The sequence below is a fragment of the Oenanthe melanoleuca genome, chromosome 4 (genome assembly GCF_029582105.1).
Source record: "Oenanthe melanoleuca isolate GR-GAL-2019-014 chromosome 4, OMel1.0, whole genome shotgun sequence".
Taxonomy (NCBI): Eukaryota; Metazoa; Chordata; class Aves; order Passeriformes; family Muscicapidae; genus Oenanthe; species Oenanthe melanoleuca.
In genome coordinates, this window is record NC_079337.1 from 42,892,995 (window position 1) to 42,914,970 (window position 21,976).

Genomic DNA, 21,976 nt, shown 5'->3' on the forward strand with positions numbered 1-21,976 from the left:
CCAACACTAAGTCAGTGTTTTGAAACCTTGTACCACCTTAAAACATGTCCACACTTTCCTTGATGTGCTCATGCTTCAAATACTTTTTGGCTCATATCATTACTCTTCCCTTGCATTATTAGCTATCATTTGGCTGAGCAGAAGAGGTTTTCATCTTTTTCTTGTAAATCAAACTGTCTAGCCCCTTAATTTTTTTATTTTTTTTTTGCTGTTATCTGAATTCCTTCAAAACTTGTTGATGACTTTGTGTAATGGAGAGACTAAAACTACATTTGTGCCAGAGCATGTCTGATTGTTCTTCATGGAAATAGCAAGAAAGTAAATATTAGGTTTTTTTAATAATATAGATGCATAAAAAAATATGATGAAAATTTCAGAAATAATAAAGAAAAAATTATATATGTTTTGCCACACTTCTCAGTCAAACATTTGACATTATCCTTTTACCATTACTTCAATACCTTATTTTTAATAAATATGCCTTCAAAACATTAGTTTAACCTATTAATCTCAGGTGTAAGCCTTATTTTCTTGTCTGTTTTCTTCCTCAACTTCTTTGGGAGTATTTTATTCCCTTCTTCCAAATATCACATTTTTCCAATTTCTACATCACCTACTCATAAATATGAAGTAACTTATCTATTTCACCAGGTCTTTCAAGCTTCCCTGTCCCCTTCTGCTATGAAGCACTTAAAGAAACACTTGTATTTACTTGAGTGTAGTGCACATCAAGATTTGTAAGTAGTTTTTCCATGTATGAATTGCAGTTGCTATTTTAAATACATCTTTTCAAGGCCTAATTTGGATTCTTTCAGAGCCATTAATATCTTTCATTGAACCTGAGTACAAGACTCATATTCCTTATTTATTTAAGAACTTCATAAATTTATTATTGCAATGATGTCTCTGAAAACTTTCATTTTATAGAAGGAAAATAGAATTCTAGGTTCTCCTATGTAACCCACCTCAACATATAGATATCTTTTTAAGAAGAAATGACAAAAGTATGTTCAGACTGAAGAAGAGCAAAGCAGATGTTCATATGGGGATACCAACATATATGTCTATTTTCAAAATTACTTGACAATAGAAAAATATTAGGTCAGATGTAGCAAAACACAGATAGGGCTGCCAGCCCTACAAACACAAGGTTCACATTTTCACCTGGCTTTTGAGACTGTGAAGTGTACAGTTTGCTAAACATATTCTAATAAACATAAAATCTACTACTAAAATAACTTAGGAGAACTTGCCAGACAGTAAACAGTGTCAGGACATAAAAGTTAGACTAAATACTGCTGTATCCTGTCAATCTCCTTTTCCCCAAACCATCTAGTCCAAGCTCACTATTTTTCCACAGCCAGCCTTCAAATACAAGTGTCATAGCCTGACCTCTAAGTGAAGATTTTCCACGCACTGCAGTGGGACTCCAGAGGGCAGATATGGCATGGCTTGAAAACAGAGGCCAGCAGGAACAGCAAATTTCATGCAGAAGCAATTTTGGATGATTAGCTGTGAAATAAAATTAAATAAAGATATGGAGAAATCCAGTTCCTAGAACAGCAAACCAGAATGTCTTATTAAAACCTCATTTAATGGTGTTGCTAACTACATGGAGTAAATATGAAATGTTAATATCTAATAATAACTTTAGCTAGAGTTTTAGATTTCTTTGGTAGGTTTTTATGGTATGCTGTGTACATTCAGTATTCATTTGCACAAAAATGCCACAAGGAGAAGTTACCATTAACAAACTTTCCATCAGTTAATTAATGAAATCTTGAAATCTGTTGAAGGTTTGATCCAATACCTTTTCAAAAGTTTGGATCTTTCTTTCTATGTCATTGCTCCCTATGAAAATTCTGGTTTTTCTGCTGTTCTCTCTACCAATGGGGCCACAAAGCAGCAATCCAGGGATGGTTATTACATCCTGCTTGTCTTCACAGCAAAAAACCTTCTGCAGAGATTGTGTTTCACAGTGCTGCAGTGGCAGCAGCAGGGATGAGAAGGCAGGAAGACAACTCTGCCTCTGCATCACTTAATAAAACACACATTACACAGAGCAATGATAATTGAAGATGACTTACATGAGACTCCTAAATCTCACTAAATCTTCTCAGGAATAAGCATTTTCCATCTTTCCCTGCAAGCACTTGGACTTTCTCTTTGATTTAAAATTTCTTGCCGCTCTTTGATCTCTCTGTTCAGAATGATCTCTGTACTCTGAATTATCTCCCTGCTCACCCTCTGACTTCAGTGAGTCCAGCTCACACAACATCCCTCACTCTCCCATCCTGCTCCCTGCTCTGTGCACAGACACCAGCCTGCCACCATTAGATTATATAGAACCCTTTGAATCCAATCTGCTCTATTCACAGTCATGTTGGTCACTGCAGACAAGCTCAAAGGCTTTATTTCTTTGATATCTTAGTGTGCCATTTGTATGGGAGATGTCTGAAGAGGAAGACCTGTAATTGAAGGAACTTACCATCTTAAACAGCATCTTAGTAGGACCAGGAGAGGCAGAGAGAGTGAAAAAGAGAAAAAAACAGAAGAGAGGGAAGGAAACTTTCCAATTATGAAAGAAGATTATAGAGAAGATTTTGAATAGGGAGTAACAATAGTGAGTTGGGGGATTTTTTGGAAGTGTTGGGCTGTTTGTTTTTGGGGTTTGGGGATTTTTTGGTGTATTCTGCACTTTTCTATTACTGCAATTTCACATACAGCCTAATTTGCATTTCCACTGGAAAGAAAGAAATACCTTCTAACATGCCATTTATTCTGTGAAATTTTATTCATCCTGCCCTAATTCCAGTGATGGGAGCAGTGTAGTAATAACGTATTACTCAGCAAACAAACAGCTATGTATGGGCAATTTGCCTGAAGGAAGGAGAAACAATGCTGTTTAATACTATTTAATGTGTGGTGAAGCACATGAAACACATGGCTAATGCTAAAAACTAATCTCAATTCACAGCTTGTTGCCATCAACTATTTTGTAACCAAGAAAGTTCTGTTGCTCAATTTTAGATATTTGGAAGTGTTTGGACACTCTTGTAGATTAATATTCCCATAAACTTCTCTAAGCAGGTGCCTCACATATGGCTAAACAGAATGAAGCTTTAACACTTCCTTTCTCATTTGAATTTTAAACTATGTCACCAGCACTACTGTCTCTTTTTTTCTTCAATATGCAGTTTTTCAGAAAATAATTTGGCTGCAGGGGCAGAAGTTGGGGGTTGTTTTTGTTTTTGTTTATTTTAATAGAAATATTTTATAGCCAGTTACATTAAAAACAAGTTAAAATGTGGAAATGAAACTGGAAGCACATCTTCTTTCACGTTTTTCAGTTAATTATTATTTTGTATTTATGGCTGTGATTAGGAATGCTTTCTGTGTTCCTGTGCTGGTTTATTTATTATTCTTGGAGCACACAGTGATAGTGAGACAGCAGTTCAGAAACAGCCAGATAAGCTTGCACTTTGAAGTGCACAGAAATCTAATTAAGCTGTGGGGCTGTTTACAAAGCAGGGTCACAATCACACCATGAAGATTTTTAATATTTATTTGAGATCATGTTTAATTTGAGACTCATGGATGTATATTAGAAGGCTACACTACTCAGTTTATATAAACCCTTTAGTATGTATTTAACTCACAACAAAAGCTAATTAAGGTAGATATTTTGACAAGAGCTTCTCAGTATTCCACCAGAAGAAGGCTTCAAGTTTAGCCATTGAAAAGTTCATGAAAGCAGCAGCTGCAGTTTACATCATGTACTGCTGCAGGGGTGGGTGGATTTTGAGCATTTTCTTTCTTAAAATTATGCACCCTTGTTGTTAAAAAATACAGGTCTGGACCATGGCATGAGGGTAAAAAGCAGGTACATCTTTCAAAAGCAGTGTGTACAGAGGCAATTATGGTCACCTGGAGAGAAAGTGATTGTCCTTGGGGCTTCTCCACACCTCTTCTTCCAAGGGGAAGCAGAACACAGAGATGCCTGGCAGTGCACTCTTGACATCATGGAGGAGATTCTGGAGACTTTCTCTGTTGGTCTACTCCCTCATGATCTACTATCCCTTCTCCAGGCTGCACCCATTTAGCCCCTAGGCTGTTCAAAGTTAACACCAGGGTGTTGACAGAGTCAAATGGGCACTTTTCTGAATGCAAAATATGGTGGGACACATAGGGTTGAGTCCATGGACTGATAAATTGCCCAGCTTTTTGCACAGTTACAGAAGGATACCTATGTGCTAAATGAAACTTCTGGATATTTTTACTTTACCTAATTGAAAAACACACACCTTTTTTAAAAAACAAATCTAAAGGAATCAAAATATGGCTTTGTCATATCAAGAATTTTGTTGAGATTTGTCAAGCTTCTGTTGAAATTTTTATGTTTTAACAGAATACGTTTTATTTCCTTGTCTTTCAATAGGAATTTCTCTAAATTTTTCCAGTCTGCTCTGATTGGTGGCTGCTTCTTAACCTGATACATGTCAGATTACTCAGATACTGCAGATACTGCAGAAGGATATTTTCTTTTGGAAAGCAGCACATGTAAAATCCAAAATTCAAAGTGCTTCTTTCCCAGCCTGGTCTCCTAGATAGCATTTGGAGATATCTCCTGAGACATGAAACAATGACACATGCCATGTGCCCAGCAGCCTTTTTAAATTAGAAATAAAATTCTGATTCTGAATTATTCTTTTGTGTCAGGCAGACTGCATAAACCACTCAGCAAAAATGATCTGGATTTGCCACACCATTTGTTGCAGTCTGCAGAGAAGTCACAGCAAAGCTCAGACTGGCATCAAGTTTAAAAAATTATGTATTTCTGACTGCCTGTGCATATTTTGGACAGATACATCCTTCCAGACCCAAGGGGCCAGAATCACACAGAAGAGCCAGAGATATACATAAGGATTTGCACATTCATGAAGAGTCAGAGGGGAAGTGGAGCTGTTTTAGAGCAAGCTTGAAGAGCATGAGGCTTGCACAACTGTTAGTTTATTTCCTGAGAACTACACTTAATTGCCAGGACTAAAAACAATATCACTGTTCCTGCCATCCTGCTACCCAATGCATTCTGTCTGGTCTTTGTCTTAAAGAGCAAAAAGGATCTTTGGTATTATCTTTGCAGATCAATGTATGGATGGAACAGTAAAGGACAGAAAACAGGGTTGGCAAGTGTTGGTCCCCCAGCTGGAAGTGATGAGCAAGGGTAAGGTTATAGGGAATTAGCCTCTGTCTCCTGCCCTTGGCTGGTTTGAGAATTATGTGTTTAAGAACAATGAGCAGCACTTCAGAAGTAGATTCAGCCCTGAAAGGAAGACTGGAGAAGCACAGCTTTGCTTATGCTAACAAGAGGTTTCTAAAAATATTTCCAGAAGAAGAAGTGGGAGAAGTCAGTGGTTGCAGTCCCAAAGCAGGCCAGGTCTGGGGGACAGGAAAGACACAGCCCTGGGAGAATTGGGGTGGAGCTGGTCTGAGCTGGTGGAGGGCTGGCAGGGCAGGGAAGGCAGGGTCTAGTCCCTCTAAATTTGCTTCTGGAATTACACAGACTCTTGCTGGGCATGCATGCTGCTCCCCTTGCATGGGGCAGGCAGCTGTCTCTCTCCTGAGGGTGTGCTATCACCTCACTCCCCTAACACCAGCTGCTGCAAGCCCCTCTTGGCAGCAACAGAGCCCTCTCCTTCAGATTCCCCTCAGATTATATTTGATTCAGCACACATCTTTATTGACCCATCCCATTTTTAATTATTTACTTTTTTGGGGGGGGGTTTCATCTCAGCTATGAAACAGAAAACCCTGAATAAAATGAGATTATTCTGGGAGATAGTTGGAGTATTGACTGCACTATGACTGAGATCAACACCAAAATTATTCAAATACAAAATTGTTCAAATGCAAAAACCTGTGTCTGATGGTGGTCATTCTTGAGTTTCCAGACAGAGTGAAGCCAAAAGATAGAGCTGCATCATAAATTTTACCTAGAGGCTGGTTGGTAGTTTAGGACTTTGCTTATTTGTGCATGCAATTTCTGTAACATCTGTACACTAATTGAATTGTAAATGTAAGACACAGAAGGGTGCATTTTCCCAGTTTTAGAAAGGATACTTCTTTCCAGGAGATTTTCCAGTATTGTCAGATAGAGCAGCAAAACATTTTGCCAATTTCTTTAAAAGTATATTCCTTGCCAACCCATAAATTTCAGCATTAAAGCCTTTTGCCCTAATGTCATTCACAGTGCTCCAGTTTAGCTGTTTGTTTTAAGAATAAATTAATCTAGTAATTAATCTCATGTTGATCAACATCAAAGATTCACTTGGTGAGGTCTGTACTGTGTGTGCTTGGTACCAGGGGCCCCCTCTCCCAGTTCAGACTGTAAGCATGAGTTTACCAGAGAAATGGAGGAAGTTCTTCCCTAAAACAATCTTCCAGTAACTGCAGATTGCCTGTGATGTCTTTGTGAGAGCAGCTACACCTGCAAGGGGAGCAGGAGCAAACCTGAGCTGAAATGGAAAATATCCCACATAAGCAGACATCATTTGGGCAGTAGCAACTGGGAATTTGGGAGCAGCTTGCCTGACATGCAGAGTATTCCCTCAGCAAGGGAATAATGGCCCAGTGGTGGTGGCAGCTCAGCAGCTTTCCCCTGAGCACATGGGTGTTTTCCAGCACAGAACCCCTGGTCACTGTCACCCTGGCCCTGCTTCCAGCTGCCCGTGCACTGGGCTCGTGGATGCCTTTTCAGCACCCTGTGGGTATTGAGAGGTGCAGACCAAAACTGAGTGTATTGTTCCTCAAGGGGCATTTTTTAAATATTGCAGGAATGGAGATTGCAGCACAGTTCTGCCCTGATACCACCTTTTAACATTATTTTTTAAATTGTTAAAAATCATGTGCTTTCATATTGCACGGTCAATTCTTATCTCATTTTGTGGCTGTATTGGATGTCATGCATCTCAGATTTCCTTTGCTGATCATATGCATTTGCTTTTAACTGTATTCCCCATTGTAGCTCTGACTACACTTCTCTAAAATTAATGTCCTTTATTTTCTGTCCATATTTCTTGCCTATCTATGTCTAATTATTTATCTGCCCATGGCCCATTAAAAATTTTCTGACATTTAATTCTTTACACAATCTTACTTAGATTACCTATTTATTTGTATTGTAGCATCACACAAACAAATCCTTTTAGCAGTATTTCTCTGCTTCACTACAGTTTATTCCTATTTTGCCCTTTGCTATTTTCCAGACCATTTTGTTGAACAGGTTGTAAGAACTGTTTTCAATATTTTAAATATATTTATGATAACACATGTAATATAACCTGCAGTAACTCTCAAAGAATCAAACCCTAATTAGAAATATATCTATGTTGATGACTTTATTTTTGAATTCTTAAAACTTGTTTTAGCTTCTAAAATGAATAATGGCCTGCATGTTTTTATTGACACTGTAGCCTGGACTAGGGTTTTGAAAAAGTTCCCCCAATAATACTCTTTGGTTCATATCTCCAAGCAGTCTTGGAGCATGTGAATTGGATGGTTTTCAAATGAAACTAAGCCAGAAGATGCACCCTGGTAATGTGCCAGTGATCTCCAACCCATTCAGGAAATCCCAAGGATTCATTCAGTTCACAAGATGTGGGTAGACATAGTTCAAAGCAACTCTACCTTGAGATGTGTCAAAACTTTGGTACCATTTATTTTGCTGTACAAATCCATTCTTTCTGGGCTATGTTGTTGGTAACGTAGGCACAGCCAGTGTTAGTTAAAACCCTTTTGAGACTGTCTTCACCCTTGTTGCCTTCTAAAATAGAGAAATTCAGGTCTTGATTAAGTTATTGCTTACTGCATCTTCATTTAAAAGTGAATAATGCTCTTCTGAGCTGTTCACTAATACAGCAACAGCAGCAGATCTCATCTGAACAGAGTGTACGTGTTTCAAAACAGATATATTGTGCTCTGGTCATCATGTCAGCATTTGCCTGGTAAGCCTATGCCTGGGTAAGCATTGCACTTGCTCTAGCAGGAATTTTTGCAAGAGTAATAATTAAGAAAAAAACAAAACACATACAAAAAAAAAGTCAAAAACAAAAAAAAACTTCTGCCCCTTCCCCCCCCCCAAAAAAAAACCACAACCACGCAGGAGTGTGTTATCATGTTGAATTTCTCTAGAGAGTTGGCTGCTTCTTTCTCCATCCGGCCTCAGAAAGGAGGAGGGGTGTAATGAGGAAAGCAACTGCAAAATATAGAGATCACTCACTGTTGTTTTGTTCAAAGACACAGACAGGACATTAGTGTTTGCAGATGATTTCTAAAGATTAAGGCCTAGATGGGAAGAAATTATGATCTGCATCAAATAGATGGTGAGTCAGTTATTCCCTCAGTTACACTATTGCAAATCCCATAAATTTCTTTTCATTGTCAGAATGAGATAACGATTTGTCTTAAAGGAAATGAGGACTAGTGAAAATGAAGGGAACTGAGAAGACACTAGAAAAAAAATTACAACCAGTAAGAAAGTGTGAAATAAATCATCTAATGTTATGAAAATAAAAACTCTCTTGTTCTAGGAAGAAATTCAAAGGGAGTGAAAATCCCTTTGTTAAGGGTTAAAACACAGTTCTGTAATTTGGTCTCTGCCAATCTTGTGAGAAGTTAATCAATTTTAATGATAATACTTCTAAAGAAAATAATGTTATCTAATATTAATAGCTGTAGTTGCTGCAAAAAAAAATGACTACCTGTAGAATGAACATGAAGACAACTTTATTTGACAGTTTTTCCTTCCTTATTAGGTTTTTAAACTGACATCTCTCATCTCTTCACACGTTACTACATAATATTAAAAAGGAAAAGAGAGTCTCAGGCACTCTTTTATTTCTCCCTTTCTCCCTCAGGGAAGCCACAGGACACAGTAATCAATTTAAAAGGTCAAAATAAGCAAGGTCAAATGGCTTCATTTACTATGACTATTAATCTCAGTTACATTTGTAAGTATTTTTCATATGGGAACTTGTCTTTCCACTCAGCAAAGATGTGGAGGCTTAGTTCCCTCTCCCTTTTTATTATCTCCCCTTTTCCTCTCATTTTTTTTATTTCCATCCTTTCATTAGTGCATTGTCATGAAGTACTAAATATAGGGAGCTCAGAATTGGGCCCTATCCTCTGCCTTAACTAGGGTAAAATGCCAAAAAAAAATTTGGTAACAAAATAAAATACCTGACCTCTTGATATTTAAAATTACTTTATCTCTCTTCTATTCCTTACCTTTTTCATGTCCAAACATGAAAGATTACCTGAAATATCAGCTAAGCAAGGAAATATTATCCTAATAAATGAGCATGCAAGTATGTGCCTGGTAAGTTATTTGATTAAACAGGAAGCTAGAATCCTATAGATATCCACAAATAAAGCTCCAAATCTAAATGACTGTATCGTTAGCTCATTTGTAAACTGTTCCAGATGTAAGATTTTGGCAGCTTTCCAGTAGGCTGGCTGCAGTCTGAGCTTTCCTGCATCCGCAGTGAGAACTGCAATGCCTGACTCTTCAAGGAAAAGCTCCACAAGGCTGATGACAAATTATATAAAGTAACAACCTGCCTGCCTGGCAAAGAGAAAGCCAAGGAGATCCGGGGGCAGAGAATGCCCTTTCGGCCGGGGCTGAGCTGCAGCCGTGCGAGCTGGGTGTGTGACCGATGCGCACCATGCATCGCCCGCTGAAAGCCCCTCTGAGGAGATCCCTCAGCGACCACATCAGGGACTCCACGGCCAGAGCCCTGGATGCTATCTGGAAAAACACCCGCGACAGGCGGCTGGCAGGTGAGGAGCACCTTGCATGAAGATGTTTTTCGATTGGTAAGGGATCAAAAGCCGTGACAGCAATTAGTGGCGTCATTTGCATATGTATGGATGCAGCCTCGGAGTGTTTCTTTTGTGTGTGTGTCGTGTTGCATCTGTGCTGCGCCTGGGGTGGAACTGTATGTGCTACTCTAACTCGGGGAGACAAATTTTGGTTAAAGGAGAAACAGCAGTGAATTTTGGTCTGGCATAATGGCACAAACTCCTCAGAGGAAAGTGTGCTGAAGCATTTTGTTGTGCTGTCAGGTCAGAGCTGTGATGTGCTTCAGTGAGTGGCGTTACAGAGCGGTTTGTAGCCAAGGAGTGTGTCAGTCGGAATATCTGGGCTGTGCTCTGAGCAATTACTGGTATTTCCTCTGGCAAGGCTTCCAGGGCTGTGAGCTCCAAGTGAGTGTCAGGTATGCCAGAGCTAGGCTGCTGAGATATAAATTACCAGCCATCTATAAAGTTTCAGTCCAAATTTTTATTTTGACTTGCAAATATTCAAAGATTCGGGACAGACCATAATAGAGGGCTGGAGAAGAAGATAATTTAACTCACTTTATTTCTCTCTTCTATCATTGTCTGTTAGATGAATGCTTCTTATTCACCCTGCTGGGGTTGTTACTTTTATTTTTCAGCATTTAAAGATTTCAAAAAAGGCAGCAGAAATGCACAATGGGTGTGACTGCCAGAGGGATCTTTTTGGTTTGTTTGTATACTTACAGTGGGGGTGGTTTATTCCAGAGGGAGGGAAGGAGGGAGGAGAAATGTGAATAATGATAAGATCAAGGATGAGATGACCCATAGGCAGACTTTATGACTTACTAATGTAAACTGAACTTTTGCATCACTCTCCTGCGTTTACGTTTTGGAGAATTAAGAGTAGCTAAGTGCATGACAGACATTTGGTTGAGTATTGGTTCCAAAACTGACTACATCGGGTAATCAGGCAGTGAGTGGCCATTGTTTATAAAGAAACACGTGGGCAAAAAGCTGCTCTGAGTCGACCTATTCATAAAAACTTTGTTCTGCCCACTTGTATAAGTGACTGGAGGAAAGTGAGTTTCCTAGGCAGAGGAGCTCAGCTTTACACTGTTTTACAGTAAAAGCTCGTGGTCACAGGAGATGGGGGCACCATATTTACTTTAGTGTTCTGTAGGTGGTCACAAATATAGCAGTGTCAAAAGAGCACAGGACATTAACCTCTCTTCATAGCAAACAGAACTGGGCAGACAATCCACTTCATCTCTCAAATGTGTGTTACAAAACTGGGATTCTTTGGTAGCCTTAACCACTGCAGGACATGGAGCAGCAGCCACAACATGATGCTTAGGACATTGCTGAAACTCCACTGGAAGAAGCACTGAGAGGAAAGAAATTCTGAGGGAAAAGGCATGGATGTTGCACAAATCTATAAAAGGGAAGCCAGTGGAGCCAAGTCAGCCTTTGTTTAATCAGAGTGTTGCCTGGTCAGCTGGACATTTGTTTACCCTGACATTCGTTGCCATTCTACCTGCTGGAAATGTTTATATGAATGCTTTGAAGTAAGCTTTTTAATTTATCATTGAGTTCAGAATGGCATTTGCATCAACAGATTCCAAGTACCTCTGGCCTGTGTCCACATACAACAACTGCTACCAACTGTCCTCTATAAAATTGTTTCCCTCTGATCAGCTGACACAGGAAAGCACATAATGATATGTAATTTATACCTTCAGAATGTGACCTACATATGAAAGTATGCAGATTTTATCAGGATACAGAGAGAACTTGATAAATGTATATATTTAACCTTGCATACAATTATCAAATATTTGGAGGCTAAACAACTGCTAATTATATTTCTGGAGACTGTGTCACATTCCTAGAAACGGGGAGTGAACGTGAACCCTTTAGCCCCTTTAGCTGCACTGATAAGGGTCGGCATGTTTTCATTCTGCTTGGCAGCTGGTTATGAGCCATCACAGTTTTTATCAATACAAGGCTTAGATGTTAGAGGACCCTTAAAAACAGTGACAGTTCCATTCTCCAGGCTGTGCTGGTGATGCAGACTTGTCAGTCCACTAGTATATTTGAGCTGCTGTCAGTCAGGAAATCTAAAAATCATCAGGCTAAACCCCCAATAAGAAGTGCAAAATGTAGTTGGAGTAGGTATCAGGGTGTATTCCAGAAAATACTTCATGATTAACAGAGATTCAGGAAGACAAACAAAACAGCAAGTTATGTTGCTGTTCTGTTTGTTCTCTGGGATATCAGCAGTTTAAATTGCTGACTACCTGAAAATGGTCAAGAAGGGTCATGACACTGAAAGAAGAAATCCTCTTAGATCAGCAATTTGTGCTATCAGGACACGCCTTTAAAAAAACATTATTTGCAAAAGAAAGAAGAAAATCTGAAATATGCATTCATGGCATATTCAAGACAAAGTAAATGTTTTGCCTTCAAAAAATCCTTCTAGCCTGCACAAAGAAATAGCACTTCATGAAATGCAATTTGATATAATCATCAAACTATCTGCTTCCAAAGTAGGAAATATATAATGGAAAACGTTTTTTTCCATTAGATAAGAGTCGCTGGAGAAGAGAAGACTTTGGGAAGGCTTTCTGGTATCTAAAAGGGGCTTACAAGAAAGCTGGAGAGGAGCTTTCCACAAGGGCATGTAGGGAAAGAACAAAGTCTTGAGCTGAAAGACAGTAGGTTTACACTAGATGTTAGCAAGAAATTCTGTACTATAAGGGTAGTGAGGCACAGCACAGGTTGCCCAGAGAGGCTGTGGACTCCCTGTCCCTGGTGGTGCTTGAGACAGGGCTGGATGGGGTTTTGCTCTAAGGAAGGGGTCCCTGCCCATGGCAGGGGGTTGGAACTGGATCATCTTTAAGATCCCTTCCAACCTGAACCACCCTATCATTCTAGGATTCTATGAGCATGTAGTCTTATGACACAAAAGAAAGGGAGAATAGTCCTGTACAAAAGGTATCAAATATATTTGAGATGCTGCTAAAATTGTATGGGATTAAATGACTGTGGCTAAAAACACTTTGATTTTGAGTGGATGCAGTAAAAGAATGCAAATGAATGTGAACTGCCCTCTCAGGTCACCTCTGTGTGCTCTCCTTTGCTGGGCACTGCAGAGCAGCATTCTCATGTTCCTTTCAAACCCCAACCCAGGCCTGAGCTATTGCCTGCCCTTGTGGTTCAGCCAGCTGGGGTGCAGCACACTCATATAAAAATAGTATATTATGTATTATGATACTATATTATGGTCTGTTGTATAAATTTGGTAAAGCATATAAATATGGAATGTTTTTATAAAATACCTATCCTGAGGAGCAGTGAGCTGCAGCTCATCATAGTCACATCATAGCAGCACAAGTCATGGTTTTCCACTGTCTTTTTTTCCCCTTCTTGATTTACATAGAAAAAGAACATCTAAACATGTGTATATAGTCATATCTGGTGATCTTAAAATGTGGAAAATCATTCACTAGGTAAATCATTAAATATTTTCAATTTCTGGGACATCTAAAATGCCTACTAGAGGTGAGAAAAAATTTGGGTAACAGGTAATGGAATGAACAGCAAAAAATAAGGACCAAGGAGAGAAGAAGACTTAAGTTGACACAGCCTCTAAATAGCCAATATGAAAATTGTTACTTTTCCTGTTACTTCATTCACAAGAAATAGATGTATTTCCTTTGGAGTTCCCAGCTAATCCCCCTTCCTAATGTCAGACCACATCCTCAGCTGGGAAGAGAAGAGCATTCTGGCTTCTTCAGTGGGCAGACCTCCCAAAGAGACCAGGATTTCAAGCACAAGAAGGGCAGCAGCACAGGATGAGCTTTCACACAACAGGAAGCATCATTCTCAGCTCTCAAATGCACACACCCTCAAAACATTTTAGACAGATTTCTCCTAGTGCTTTCACTGTTGTCTGAATTTACATCACCCAATGTAGCATTTATCTGCATTGTACAGATACAATAATGTATAATGTATAATGTATAATAATGTACAGCCATTGTGTGCCCCATTCAGCATGACTGAAGATCCTGGCTTCTTCATTTTCACCAGCACTTTTTGGAATGTGTGATCAGACACTGAGTACAACTGACTACAAATGTGCCTCTCTTTTAAATTAAGGTGGTTTTTTTATGGTGCAAAAGTTAGGTTGTCTTCTGAAATTCTGGTGCAATAGACAAAAAAAAGAATGTGTAGGTAGTCCAAGGCTGGTGAATTACTGACAGTTTTGCTGCAGTAGCTTAGGCATTGAAAGTCTGAAGTAAAAAATTTCTTATTTGGTATTTTAAAAATAAACCTTCAGCTATTCTAGTTGAAATTATATTGTTTATTTGCCTACTTGCCATTTCTCATATTCAATTGTCTTTTTTTCTAATTTAAAGTTCACTAAAATTTCTCAATATTGTATTTACCCCAGGAATAAATTTAATTTGTCCCTTTTAGCCTACTTAAGTGGGCTTTTGCCATCATTGTTTTTCTTGGTTTTGTTTTCTGCTCATTGCCAAAAAAAGTAAAATTACTCAATTTCTAAGATCTGTTTCAGACCAATTCTCATTATGCTTATTTTGCTACTACTTGGATCATCCAGAAAAATGATATATGCCCTTCTAAGTTATTGCTAAAGATATAGCCAGAGAGAGAACTCTGGGGTTGGTAAAAAAGTAATCCCATCAAACAATTAATTTCCATTTAGATTACTTTTAGAGGACTATCAGTCAACTTTCATCTTCTTTTCACGGTTTTAGTTTTGGGTTATTTTTGAGTCTCCTAATGAAATGGTTTTTTTTGCAGGACCCTTTGGGTAGACCTTTTATTCTTTAATTTATGATGAATTATATCATTATTTAAGTTTTTCTTTCTCCTGGCCATTATCAATTTGCAGGATATGTCAGAGAACACTGTGTGCATCTGCTACATACTCTCTGTTCTTGTTGATGCTTAATTTGTTCTCATTATCAACATCCCTGTATTTCCAAAGGATTTACAATTGCTGCTTTCTCTTATATTTTCCTCTCATTGCCAATGCCTTAAAGCATATCCATGTACAGATTGTGAAGTCTGTGAGTATATATATCTAATAATTCTTAAACATTTCCAAGATATTGCTTATACTTCTAAGCATGTCTGTAGCTGTCTATAGCAAGTAAAGGAAGGAAAGAAATGAATTTTTATCCTCTCAAATTTTTTTAAGCCTCAAGTTAAACTGAAGAATTTTGCACCACATTTCAACTGTCCCCAAAATTTATGCTCATGCAGAAGAGAAATTACTTCTTGAAGTGTTTGCTTTGTTCTGAGATTGGAGAAAGATTTACAGTGTGTGTAGGTGAAATAAGGTCTTAGGAAATGGATATGTTGCAGAACCCAAGACCACTTGATATATAGCTTCAGATATATCACTGTTTGTCTCTATCAGCATTTTTAGGAAATTACTGACCCCCAATCTGGAGACAATCTCCTACTGGTTTGGTGCTTTACTCAGGCACTCAGTGGTATAAATACTAAGCATAGCCACCTACCATAATGTAGAGATAATCAGCTATTGATTTGATACATATTTGTAAATAGCTCATAATTTATGGAAAAAAAAACAGGAAAACAGTAAATAACAATTTTCTGATAACTAAAGAAGCTGTATGTATAATAAAACAAGTGTAGCACATCCAGTGCAAAACATATGAATAATTAATTTTGGTTGAATGGTTAAATATCATTATCATGTACAGGTTCCTCCCTTTGAGAGTGCTTTGCTGTTATCTGTACATTTACTAATCAAGCTTATAGCCTGAGCATGTTTTTTGAGCAAAGATCAGTTTCATTCCTGTGGTTTATTACTCTTCACATCTTTCAAATTCAGATATCAAATGCAACCAGAAATAATACATTTCATAAATAGCATATGCTTGTCTAATTTTTGAAAATATTGCTACACTAAATTCCAATAAGATATCTGAAGTATTGCATGCCTTTTTTAGCACTGGTGTTTTTATCATGGAATGACTGTAATTCATTCAAGGCAAAGTCCTTCAGTCAAAATACTCACTCAAAATGGCATTGGGAATTAAATGCGTAATTGGGTTCTTATCCCATATTCTGTTTCTTAATTTCTTATTCTCTATATGAAAATGTAGAAAAGTGCCAGCAAGGTTGTAAGTGCTTGTAGTGTGAAACTGGATTTTATTTTCAGCTACTGGAATGTCTTGTTTCCAGCCCTCTCCTGCTTCTATTTGAAGTTTAACACCAAAAAAGGTTGGAGCTCTCAAAGGGAAGAGAACATGTGCATATTCTGTCACCTTGTCTATTTGTAATAGATATTTTCATACAACAGAGCTAAATTGCACTGTTGGGAGACTGACAATTGGAAAGTTTTATATGTGACTTTCCCATTTTCCTCCATTAGTGAAATTTTAAACATTTATCTCATGGAGCTCCTCCATCATTTCTGTAATCAGGCAACAACAATGGCACTGTTTAGTCCAAGTTTACAGTAAGAAGAATACGGTATACTAAGCATATTGGAAAAGGGGTTGCTGCAAAATCCTCCTGCATTCAAATTACAGCAGCTGGAGAGGATTATGGAAATACACCTTTTTTTCAGTGCTCTGGCTTTTTCTGCAGTCATTGTAACCAATTCTAGGACTGCAGAAGCCAACCAGCAAGCCCATGTCCTGTCCTACTTGAGATTTTAGGGATGTGCAGAAGGATGCAGTGCCTGGACACTTCAGCAATTAGGAATTCTTAGAAACAACTTCACTATTTTCTTGGGGACTCCAAACTGATTCTCTATTAGAATGGGTCAAGGAGGAAGAGGGCACACCCAAAGCCATCCACAAATCATGTCCAAGAGGAACTGAGCAACAGTGTCACTCTGCACGTGGAGAATGAGCACCCAAATGAGAAAAATATCACTGTTCTGTCAGGCAGCTCGGAGAGGAGTGGAAGGAAAAATGCAATACACCTGGCAACCACCTGTTAGGAAAGCAGCCTCATCATTTATACTTTTCAGCATGCAAGGCTTGCATGCCGTACATGTTGTCAAATGGGGATTAAAAATGAGTGAGAAAGATGAAAATTATGGTCTGCTCTCTCCAGGCCCAGTTTTGTAATTCATCATTGGTGGATGCTGTTAAACTCTAGTCTTAAACACTGGATACCACCAGATAAGCAGCTCTGTGTCTCTGCTAGAAGTCAGTGCTAATGGCAGACAAGGAGGAGCCTCATCTTCTCCAGCTCTTTGAACATTCATGTGCACTCACCAAAAGCAGAGGCTCACAATTCCCAGAGCCAGCTCCTGTATATTCTTCCGGCACTGAGCACATTTTGCACATCTAAAAGACCACTATATATGTGAAACATTCCTTAAAACTGCTGAAAGTGCTGAACTGCTTTGCATCTGATTGCTTGGAAGGAGTCTCGCTCACAAAATATTTCAACTGCTGCAGTTCTGCTAACATCTGGACATCTTCCTTACGTCAGAGCTGGATGATGAGATCCAGATGCTATGACTTACTGATGTTTTCATTAAGTTCTTAGCAGTTTTGTCTTTGTTTTGTTTACCAACTGCAACTTCTGAACTCCAACTCACATATGTGAGTGTTACTGGGGAGAGGGGGGAAAAGAGCTGGAAAGGAGGGGGGCAGCCAGAGAAATTAAATTAGTCTTTGGCCCAGATCCAAAAGAACTGATTTCTCTTATTACAATACTCTGTTCCAGGATATGCAGTCTGTGGGAAGGTCAGCCCCAAATGATAAGAAACATTTCACCAAACTGCTATTTTCAGTAAAAACGAGCTATATGATTTGCTAATTATGTTCTAATTTAAAAGTAAGCATGTTAAGCTATGAAGACAACAGGAAATGAGGATGTAAGATAACATTAATGACAACCTTGTGAACTTTGCATTTAAAATCATGCCTAAACCTAATTGCCATATAGAGAATATTTATTACTCTGAGGGAATGCCACTATTGGAGCAGACACAGGAGGGAGCCTACTTATATTGTGCTGCACATTAGGAACTCACTGAATAATTCTTTGGCAACAGAGTTAAAAAAAGAAGGAAAAACCCCCAACATATCCAAGAAGTTGTATAGTGTCTCTGTGGCAACAAGTGCCTTGTATTTGATAATTATAAAAATTATTATTCTCTACATATTATAGGATTGCTTTTTTAAGAATTTAAACTATTTCCGAAGACTAGTTCCTTCAGCTTTTTATGAAAATAGAACTAGTGCTGGCAGAACAGCTTTCCTTGCAATGTACATCCTATTAAGAAGTTGAAGTGAATATTCAAAAACTGACTAAACTTGCATTTGCATTTTATGTGGCCATGCACTTAAAATTTTTGAGGGGGGTGAAAGAGAGAGAAAGATCACAGTACTTTGATTGCCTGACTGATCAATACCCTTATTCACTAAATGCTGCAGCACTGTGAAATCAAGATCTTGATCTTGAGATCAAGAAAATCCTGTTTTGAAGAGATTATAATCTATTAAACAATCACTGTCAGTGCTCAGTAGGAGGAGGTAAAATCAGAATCCAGATAAGTATGTATTATGTACCCAAAATATGCAGTGGCTACCTAGACCAGTACAGACAGAGAACTTATCAATTCACTGAACTTCCTCCTGCACTGCCATGTTCACCAGCTTGCAGGAATATGGCAAAACAAAAAATGGGCCAAATTATCCCAGTGGAGGAAGTATCTCCCTGTACTGGAGTTTGCTCATTGATATCAGGATTTTCAGACTGTTAGAAGGTCAATTAGCAGTATAGTTTATTTTTGGAGCTATGGATGTGTTTGTCTGAGGGTGCACATATCTGTGTTAATCTTATACAGAGGCAGCTAATAAAAATAAGAGGAGAGAAATGTTTAGATTCTACTTACAAGTGGTAAATTAAATGTACCAAAAAAAAGAAAAGAACTAGAGAAATTGATAACAGCTAACCAGTCAGTCAGTATGTTGGGTGGCAGAAAAAAATACAGTAGCAGAAGTAGGTAAGAAGATCTGAGAAGCTATTTTCAAAGCAATCTATTAAAAAGTTGTGACCAGATGTGCAAAGATGTTACAAGATTAGATTTTTTTTTTTACTTCATCCTACTTCACATCCATGTCTCTTGTGATTTGACTTCAGATGCATCTTTAATTTCTCGTGTTCTCTTATGTGAAAATAGAATAGAACTCATCCATATACTGCATTAGAAATTAGAGTGGCTTATGTTGTGCAGTTCCTTGCAAATAGGGACGAGAGTTTGGCACGTTTTTCTGAGAGATCTGAACTTATAGAAAGTGATTGCTGAAAAGGCATAAGGAAAAAGGAAATCCACATTCTGCTTTTCTCTTCTTCATATTTTGAAGTCTTTCTTACATTTTGGCAGAGAGATAAGACAGAACCAATACAAGGCTGTTCAGCTTTAGATGACCTTTTTGCTGATGCTCCAAAAAGCTCTTAGTCTTTATCAGTATTCTGCTCAAATTTCACAGCATTCTTTCAGAGTTTCTGCAAGAGCTACTCGATGATGAAGTTCTGTTTTGGCAGCCATCCTGCAGTAGCAAAGTATCTGCCATGTGAGCTGAGGGCACAACTGGCCTGCCCAGATGAAGGGCAAGAAGGGATTGGTGGATAACTGCCTGTCACTGCCAGCAAAAAATGTCAAGGTTTTAAACCAATGCTGGTCCATAAGATTGAGGAAAACAGAATTCTTTATTGTCTCATGTATAGTTTATATATCATTGAATGTACAAATGGTAGTTTTTTTCTTTTTCTTTGTTCATTACTCTGATAGCCTTCCAGGTAGCTATCTGTGAAATATATAAAAGAAAGCATGACTTTGAAAGGCTAAGTAAGCAGTTCACTTCCATCCAAGATTCTTGTATAGCATCTTGTGCTTTGCAATATCATTTGTCCATCCTTGCAGTCATTATTCAGAGCTGAGGGACAGAGACATGACTGTGAAGTGTTCCCTGAAGGCTGCTGCAAAAGAAACCTGACCTCAATCTTACATTTTCTCTCCATATCTTCTACTTGTCCAGACATCTCTATTTTTCCCTCAGTGAGGTACACAGCTTGTGTGTTGTGCTTACCTTGATGCATTAGGTCTTATGATTAGCTCTTTGATGCTCTTCTCTTCATCCCAAACACATTCATTTAAAGATGGTAAATTAAAACTTCAAGCACATGAGATTAGTATGCCATGGTGTTTCCTCTGATCAGAGATACAAATTTGACTGATCCTGCTACAAGACAGTTCAGACTAAACTGAAAGTTTGATGGTTTCAAGAAGCTAAGAAACCTTGGTTAATAATTTTGCAGACAGTTGCTGAAATCAAGAACACTGATTTTGTTTCCTTCTGCTTTTAATTGATGACACAGTGAAAGAATTTCATGTAATGGACCCAAAGAATAAAAACTCTTGTCTTTTTCCTAACACGAGAAGGTGCTGCCTAAAAATCTCTCCTTGTGCTGAACCAAGACAAACAGGATTTTTCAGACCTTTATGTTGATGAATTTGTTTGTTTTCCTGCTGCAAGAATTTGCTGAATGGGCATATCCACAACTCCAACTTCTAATACAGCAGTGCTGACCATATTCTCCTATGCACCATGCACCACACATATTTTAGAAGCCTGAGAACCTAATGAGGCTTACAGTATTGATAAAATCCTGACATTCAATCTTTTAGCCAGAATTAGAGTGAGGTTTTTAACAGATGTATCAACAAAGAAAAGGAAGATGATGTTTCCAAATGATTTTTTTCAATCTAGTATATATTCATACATAGATTGCATACATACATACACACACACACACACACACACACATATATATATATACATGCTTCTTGCTGTGTTGATTAATCTCCTGGATTTCTGCAATAAAGTGAATGAGATAGGAAGAATCCTTAAGCAAGAATAATCTCATAGTCAGAATTTTAAGGTTCTCTAATGAGACTGTTCCTTGGCTTTAAATCTAATGCTGGGGTCAATCCAGAATTCCCTGAGAGCTCTTTACAAGTTGACTCTGAGTTCATATTTTTGTGTCTCAGATCATATGGAATAGCCACAGTTCCTTTTCTGAGACCAAAAAACCACTATGACCAGCAGCTCTAACCTTCTACATTATAAATCCCATAAAATCTCATACAGTAACTTGCACATTTGAGAATTCTCTATGTTTTCTCATATTTCTTCATATGAGAATTCTCTATATTTTCTCTATTCTCTGTGTCTGAGGTTTCTATTTTAATTTATGAGTACAGATATCTCTTTTCTGAATTTTCATACTCTAGTAGTAACCTCTATAATTTGATTTTGAGTCATTTGTTCACTGGAAGATGAAATTATCTGTAGTCTTTTCGGACTCTCAAGCAAGCACTCAGATATTTCAAGCAGGAGGGAAAATGACTGCACAAATATTTATCACTGGCATCAGCACAAGTATTGTAGAAACACAGATTCCTTGGCTTATTTCCCAGCCATGGCAGCTTTTAAGATAACTTTTTTTCAAGAAGCCACTTTTCAGTTTGAGTCTGTCCTTTGAAAGCACTTGATAAAATCTGTTCCATTTCTTATGGGCATATATCATCATCTACAGGCTTTGAGGGTTTGGCCTGCAACCTGACATAGTAAAATATTACATATGTCCACTTCATATAATTTCAAAAGCAACCTCCTTCTGTACCCTTAGAAATGTCATAGTGCAGTGAAGTATATGCATGGTTATGTTCCATGGGATGTTAACCTTACTGAAGCTGACTGGTGTACATCTGTGTTATTTCTTCAGCTGAATATGCAGAACAGTTAAAACAATGGACACTCAGTGAAAGTGGAAAAAATGAGATCTTAGGTTAGAAATTAAACATCTCAATTTGTTGGTCAAACAAATTTTAGGTATTGCTAATGACACTTAACTTGGGAAATTTCATAAGTATCTTGAATGTGATGCAATAAAATTATATAATCTCAAATGGAAATTCTTTCTCCTTACAGAAAATTTAGATAGTTTTTTACTTACTAGGAGTAATGAATTTTGCTGATGTGAAAGCAACAATAACTTCACTGAGGAAAGAATGTAGTCCAACAGAATATCTGTGTATTGAAGA

General features: G+C 38.0%; 1 protein-coding gene across 5 annotated transcripts in view; it reads left to right on the forward strand.

The window, feature by feature from the left end:
• DLC1 (DLC1 Rho GTPase activating protein) overlaps positions 1 to 21,976 on the forward strand; it is a 237,986-nt gene that overhangs the window by 132,551 nt on the left and 83,459 nt on the right. Inside the window, exon 1 of one of the 5 annotated variants that reach the window (XM_056489196.1) lies at positions 9,512 to 9,837. The exons of the other annotated variants lie outside the window; for them this stretch is intronic. Coding sequence (XP_056345171.1) covers positions 9,714 to 9,837 — 124 coding nt within the window. The 5' untranslated portion in view covers positions 9,512 to 9,713. Of the gene's footprint in view, positions 1 to 9,511; positions 9,838 to 21,976 lie in introns of those variants that run through there. 5 annotated transcript variants of the gene reach the window in all.